General features: G+C 36.2%; 1 protein-coding gene across 1 annotated transcript; it reads right to left on the bottom strand.

Annotated features, from left to right (window-relative positions):
• Positions 1 to 381: 381 nt before the first annotated feature.
• On the bottom strand, positions 382 to 7,851 carry LOC101496045 (ATP-dependent zinc metalloprotease FTSH 9, chloroplastic). The gene is made up of 13 exons (XM_004490524.4): positions 6,873 to 7,851; positions 5,538 to 5,603; positions 5,302 to 5,436; positions 5,081 to 5,146; positions 4,555 to 4,740; positions 4,388 to 4,474; positions 4,178 to 4,291; positions 3,948 to 4,072; positions 3,749 to 3,857; positions 3,441 to 3,566; positions 1,834 to 2,157; positions 1,543 to 1,666; positions 382 to 999 (listed from the first exon to the last, which is right to left on the bottom strand). The coding sequence occupies exons 1-13, from the start codon at positions 7,698 to 7,700 to the stop codon at positions 875 to 877; spliced, it is 2,415 nt and encodes an 804-aa protein (XP_004490581.1). The 5' UTR covers positions 7,701 to 7,851; the 3' UTR covers positions 382 to 874.

Genomic DNA, 7,851 nt, shown 5'->3' with positions numbered 1-7,851 from the left:
CCATGAGTTTAAACTCTAGAACTAGGTCAATCTCTTATAAATGTTTTGCACAATACTAGTCAAGACCTTCTATAATAGACTAATGAATTTGTCCCTTCCCTCAATTATACTATGGCCAGAGTTTTGTTAATTTTGTATCATCAGATTTCCCACATTGCAAGTTACCATAATATTGCTTTTTCTTCAGTTAAAAAAGTACAAAAAGTTGCATTTACAGATAACCAGATATTTTAAAATATCAGAAAATCATGCTATGTATAAATACAAATTCTTCTCACTCACTCACACGTGTACAAAGGACCAGAAAAAATCCACTCTAGCTACTGCTTACTTTTGCTGGTGCTTCTAAAAGAAGACAAAGTGATAAGCTAAGATGCAAACTCAATTAAAATCTGGGGTCAATTCCCCCATCCCCATTTTCTTTCCAACCAAAAGAGGCCAAAACTAAAATATTTCTCTGCTCTAACAGGCTCCTTAACTAACCATGTAACATGTAGCAGGGACATATATTTCACAGAACAATTAATGTATACAACTATATATTAATTACATTTTGTGACATGACTGAAAATAATAGTTAATATACAAATTAAATTACCATCACCCATGCAGTTGAAGAGAGGCACTAATGTAAGTATTTCTTCATTTCTTTTTTTCAGTGGCTTCGGTTGAGTGAATGGTGAGTAAATACTACAAATAACAGATTGGCATGTACTAAAAACGATGCCAAAGTTCACCTTACAGGAATATACAATGTTGTAAGGCATGCTATTTGAGATATAATTTCACTAGCTTTAATTGAACCTTGTCAAAAATCATACCTCAAGTTCCACTTCACACCGGAACCACATAACAGAAAACTCTTTTAAGAATTTCAGGAACCGGTCTGCAATGGGAGAAGGGACTGTTGCTTGCCTTCAATAAAAATTGCAAGTTCTGTAGGTGCAACCACCAATCTTAACCACTTCTGTAACTCTTCACCCTCTACTTTCTCTTTTTCTGAAAAATAAGCAAAAGCAGTAAAGCACTTTTATAACTTACAATAACATGGCTTAGATAAAACATATTGGTTTGACATCATTAATGAATAATGCATGTACAGAGTTTCACTGAAGTTCCTTCACATCATCATTTTATTATATAAAACTATAGTACTTAGATGGAGTGAAGTCGAAAATCAAAATCTGCAATCTAACTTGTCTATGCAATTTCAAGTGGAGGCGTGAAACTGTATACAAGTAACAGATAAAAACCAGCATCCATGAATGCAAATAGAAATTATCATATTTTCAAATTGACAAACTGATTTTAACATATTCCAGCCAGCCATTTAATGTGAATCTTTATGGGGGGAAGGATAGAGACTGAACTTCCAAAAATTTGGGTTTAGCTAGCTTACAAGAGCTTCTCTGATGAAAGTAAAGATAACAAAAGGAAAAGGCGCCAAAAGAAATACAATCCAAGTATAATAAATGATAAAACAAGACAATGAAAACACTAGACACACCTGCTATCTAAAATACAGAAAGTACAGTTTGTTACCTTCCAAATGAGCACCAAGACCCTCCACAACAGTAGGATTAGCTCGTACAATGGAAAGCGATACATCCAGCGCAGACTGCAGCAATGCTTGCACCTCTCTTTGGACAAGATCAACAAGTTGTCCCTGTAGTTTTCATATTAAAATAAGCAAATAGAAAATTTTGAACAGAAGAAAACAAACAAGTTTATGAAATACTGAACCTGATCCCTTGCCCAAGGAGCCGATCCCCCAGACTCATCAATTCCACCATTGGAAAGAGAGAAAACAAACAAGTTTATGAAATACTGAACCTGATCCCTTGCCCAAGGAGCCGATCCCCCAGACTCCTCAATTCCACCATTGGAAAGAGGGGAAATTGACACAGGGCCTATTGTCTGACTAAGACCATATTCAGCAATAGCTTTGTACGCCAAGTCAGTTGCTCGCCGTATGTCATCAAGTGCACCTGTTGACACTCGACCAGAATAAACAACTTCTTCTGCTGCACGTCCTCCAAGAAGAGTCACCAGGCGGCCACGCAATTCATCAATGAAAAGCAAGTATCTGTCCTCATTTGTTGGAGGAGTATAAGTAAAACCCAAGGCCCCTCCCGTCCTAGGCAATATGCTTAGTTTCTGGTAACATACACAAGATAGAATGAGGCACTGAAATATCCCTAAAGAATTTCTTAATACACAGATGAGCAGCATAACAATGATTCCCAATATATAACTTGCCAATGGAAAATCTAAAAGTGGGCTGCAATTTCCAAAAAGAAATTTATGCAAGTATTCAAACTCATAAAATTAGTGTGGGTCTAATGTCATTTCTATTTACCTATTGCCACTTCTTTCGACAAACTTCTACTTAGATATCCCAAAATACCCTTCATTAAATATTGAATAAACTTCTCAATATGTCTCTATAAGAAAAGTGTAGTGAGTAGTGACATACTAACTTACATAAGTATAAGAACTATTAGTTTGTCGTTTGACAAGTAAGGAGGAACTAATACTATCCAATGACAATATTTTCTGAAAAGAGAGAATAAAACAGTATGATCATGGTAGTCAAAATCCCGATTCAGCACGTAGAATCCCACGATTTTACGATCTCGCACCCCTTTCCTGTGTTTGTTGACGAGTAGAAACCCAAAATGATGGGAGAAGGTGGAATCGGTCATGGAAGCGGTGGAATTGGCGATCTACGTGGTTCAACATTGTATAGATTTGCTACTGTTATGAAGTTTTTTTGTTGTTTTTTACTACTTTGGTGACTGTTCTGGAGGTTTTTAGTTGTGATTTGGTGTGATTTGCTTATATTCTGAGTGGTTTAGTTGTTTTATGAATCTGATGATCCCAAATTTGAGTTTCTTTAAGTATTTTGGGTGTGATTTGAAGTTTTTTTAGTAAATTATGTTGTTTTACATGCATACGTATGAATCTACATGCAATATATATGAATTTCTAAATTTGGAAGGATCTTACTATCTGTGTTACGATCTCACGATTCACGATCTTGTAAACCTTCCCCGTTCCTACATAGGATCTCGATGCTGACTACCTTGAGTATGATAGTAGAAAGAAAAATAGGAGTGGCAATAGACACGCCCATAAAATGCTAATATAATAACAAAATGCTTTGCTTTGTAACTTGTTTTATATTTTCTGAATCAAGCTGTCACAATATATATATATATAATTTTTGTCACAGTAATTAAACTAAGAATCTCATAACTGGGCCTATATGAACTAGCAATCATCAAACATCGGAGTAATTTCAAGCATAGTTTAATAGTGTGATAAATTCACAAAAATCAACTAGGTTTAGGTGGTCAAAGAAAATCAGGATGCCTTTAATGGCAACAGCATATTCAAATAGCCAACAAATAAAGAACAGAGCATCTTCCATGATCTACCTGAACACGTGGCTGTCCAGAAAGAAGATTTGCAACTGCAGTGCCTACTACAGCATGACCAGCTTCATGCCGTGCAACTACACCCTTCTCACATCCTTGCAACTTGGCAGTCTTCTTTTCTATGCCCTGAAACAAGTAATATGGTCATTTTATCCACAATTGGTATAGTAGGATTACATTTATAGAACTAAGATTTTCAATTTAATATTGCGATTTGACAGAAGTCTGACCAAACTGTAGGCATAAATTATGAGTGTCCATCCACCAAGAGAGATGAAATCAATATTATCCAAAACAAATTTACTTACAGCAATCGACCTTTCCACAGCTTCAATGAAATCAATTTTCTCCACAACAACTTTGTTCTTTCTTCCCGCCAATAAAGCAGCCTCATTTACTAGATTAGCAAGATCCGCTCTTCAATGATTGCACCGTGTCAGATCAAACTTCCAATCTTCTCAATGTATTTAAAAGGGAAAAAGAATATGGAGGAGATAGCACAATTACCCTGTGAACCCAGTAGTTGTAGAAGCAATGTCGCCAATGTAAACATCCTTGGCCAAAGGAAGTTCTTTCTTAGAAACATGAACTTTCAGGATAGCTTCTCGTCCAATCCTATCAGGTGTTTCCACCTAAGGAGAAAATATGAAATTTTCATAAGACATAAAAAGTTGAATGTTTTTGTAATATCACTATAAAAACCAAATGAGGTAATATATTGAAACTTGAATCCAGACCATAACTACTCGATCAAATCTTCCCGGTCGGCGAAGTGCAGGATCTAAGACATCAGCACGATTAGTTGCCCCAAGAACAATCACTGCTGAATTGCTGTCAAACCCATCCATCTCCTGCAATGCAATTTCAACATGTTAAGCCTCCTCTTGGCATAATCACCCCTCCATAACAATCACAAGAAAGATATATAACAAAAAAGGAATACTCACAGTGAGCAACTGGTTCAAGGTCTGTTCTCGTTCATCATTGCTTACGATGCGAAATTTACCATCACGACTTTTAGCCACAGCATCTATCTGCATACCATACCAAAATAAATTTAATTTGGTTGAATGTTAAATTAAACTTCTTACAAGCTAAATAAGTATATTCTTACCTCATCAATAAATATTATGGATGGCGCTTCTTTTTTAGCCCTTGCAAAGAGATCTCTCACCCGGGAAGCACCCATACCAACATACAACTCAACAAACTCACTAGCAGAACAGCTTATAAATGGCACATCAGCTTCTCCGGCCACAGCCTTTGCTAGTAAAGTCTTACCTGTTCCCGGAAGACCCACCTGTAAGATAAACCAAGATATTTACTCCTGACATGTCAAACTGAAACAATAACAAATATGGACAGAATATAACTTCGGCATAAATAGTCAACATAAGAAGTTAAAACATACAGGAGAGAGGCGGAAACCAATCAAAGATTTATTCTGGATCGATGAATTCAATGAAATATGATTGTGGTCTGGTATTTTGCAAGGTAATACTTATGTAAATAAGAGAAAGTATGGTTGATATAATGCAGAAGAAAATATTGTTGATTTCTAACATAATCTATTCCTGAAGAGACATTTCCCATACTTGACCCCTTCCCCAAACAGACATATATCTCTGGCTATGACTCACCAAGAGAACACCTCGAGGAGGACGAGCTCCAAGTCGTACATATCTATCCGGATTTCGAAGAAATTCCTGGCAAGTGAGCATCATCACAACCAAAATTACTTCCCTATATCACCAGAAAAAATCTGAATGAAAATAGAAGGTTATCATTGTAGATTAGAAAGCCTCATTTGCATCCTAAAGATTTTAAGTGCTGAAAATGAGCTGAAGAGAGTCCAGCCTACCACAATCTCTTCTAGCTCCTCCTTAGCCTCATCAACACCAGCAACATCAGCAAAAGTGATTGTTTCACCTTTTTCAGATGATTTTGTACCAGCAGACGTTCCTGATTTTCGGTTCCTAATCTGACCAGCAGCATGCTGCCATAGCATGTGATTACTCATAAAACATTGTTTCAAAAGTTTAGAAAACATAAATTGGGTAGGCAACAAAAGATAAGAGGAGAAGAAATCAAACTCACCTGAGAAAAGCTTACAGGGAATCGATGAAGAAGCCCTGCCAGTAGAGCAACATAAAACATTGCTATCTGTGACAATAAGAAAAGAAATCAGTTTGTCACGTGATATAGTGTTAACTCCACAAACCAAGGAAATTTATAGTGAACTGGAATAGTAAGTAAAATATTTTACCCAACTGATACATTTTAGCAGAATACACAAAAGCAGATACACTAGTAAAAGAGACACTTATCTGGTAATATAATAAACAACAACATACAGAATATTTAGCAAATTTTTTGAAGTATTTTTATACTGTAAGACAGTTTCCTTCATGAAGCCAATATAAACATTAACTTTTATTAATCACCTTGAAGCATTCAATTCTTATATGAAATTATTATTTCAAATTCTCATGTCGCAGAATCTACTGTATCTAACTAAAATTAATCGTGTAAATTATAATTTGTCCAGCTTGAAAATTTACATTGACAATAGTCATAAATAAGCTACTCAGAACTGCATTTTCCACAATTCAAGTCCTAATAAAGCAAGCAAGAAACCAAGAATTTAACATCATTATTGAAGTCAAACACATAGAGAGTTCAAGACAACAGATGGAGAAAAATAGGATTTCAAACATTTGGAGTTAATATTTATATCCATTGAGCAGTCACAGTTTTATGTGATTTGATAGAAAGATCGTATTCAGAGAAAGAATCAAATAACCATAATTTTTTCTCTTTCGGGTGTCAGAAGTTGCTGCCTCTAAACAATTAAACATATTGGAATCTATGCATTAAACCTCAAATCATCAGCCTCCTCCCAAGATCAGCCTTAAGTAAATTCAGCTTAGGTATAACTTGGCATTTGAGTTTCCACTTTTCATCACAACAATCACATAACATAATTATTGAAAACCCCACATTGGATAGAGATAAGGCCTTAATTGTAGTTTTAAGTTGCAAACATCCCTCACCTTATAAAAGCTTATTTTGCGGAGTTGAATCCATCCCAAATTCTAATATGGTATCAGAACTTATCCTAAATTGTTACGCATTACAATGATTATAAGTGATAAGTGATAGACATCTCTCATCTTCCAGATCGATTTGTGGAGCTAAACTCTAATAAGAAGCACACATCCCTCACCTTACAAGCTTATTTTGTGAGGTTGAGTTATGCCCAACCCAGATTCTAATACAATATCAGAGTCTACCCTAAATTGTTAGGCCACTCATTATAATGATTGTAAGTGATAAGTGATAGGCATCTCTCATCTTACAAGTCAATTTTGTGGAGCTAAATTCCAATACATTCTACGAATAACACACCATGAATAAGCACAAGTAGCTTACCAAAGCAGAGTTGAAGAATCCACCGGAACGTCTATCTGGTGATCCAAACTCGACCTCATTCTCAAGCATTTTTTCATAAGGAGTTCTTATATCACTAGGCCTAGTTGTAGTATAAACAATTCTCTTAGTGGGAGCAACACTCTTAACCAAAGACTCAGATTCCTGCTGCAACCTACTACTACCACTACTCACAAATTCACCACCTTCCAAATCACCCTTCAACTTGAACATTATATGAATCCCATCAACCTCCACCTTCTGAACCTGGTCACCATTAATCTTACTCAAAAACTCACTATAAGGAACACTCACAAACGAAGTTGAAGCCCTGGGTTCGGAGCCAGGTAAAGGAATTCCAGGCCTAAGCAACCTCATAACAAAAACCACAATCCCTAACTGAAGAAGCAAAACCCCAACCTCTTGAACCTTCAACACAGATTGCCATTTCCATTTCCCTCCATTTTTAGAAGAACCTAACCACCACCACCAACCACCTTTCCCCTGTTTCTCCTTCCTCCGGTTCGAACCGGAACCACCTGAAACCGGTTCAACTTCAACTCCTTTACTTTCACCTCCACTCTCGCCGGAATCGCTCTCTTGACCACCGGTGGCGGCATTTCCACAACCGCCTTTTCTTAAATCGGTATTGTTGAGCTTTAATCCTCTCCATAAATCGAACCTCTTGAAATCTTTGAAGAAATTGGCGTGTCTTAGAACCCTAATTGGGGATGAATTGGGAACGAAACGATGCGCGTTTCGAAAGTGGTGAGAATGAAGATAGATTGTTGTGTGTGTTAAGGGAGATAGATAATAATCTAAAGATGACATTGAAAAAGATAAAGAGAGAGATTAACCGAAAAGGAAAGATAAAAAAAAAAATTGAATATATAATTGTTTGTGTGCATGTGCGAATGGTTTTGTGGAATTTTACTTATATATTGTGTGTGTCTTTGTGAGGTTCTTTCAGAGATAATATATT

This window comes from Cicer arietinum, chromosome 2, assembly GCF_000331145.2.
Source record: "Cicer arietinum cultivar CDC Frontier isolate Library 1 chromosome 2, Cicar.CDCFrontier_v2.0, whole genome shotgun sequence".
NCBI classification, from domain to species: Eukaryota; Viridiplantae; Streptophyta; class Magnoliopsida; order Fabales; family Fabaceae; genus Cicer; species Cicer arietinum.
Note: the sequence above shows the minus strand (reverse complement) of the source record. Positions and strands in the feature narration are given on the sequence as shown.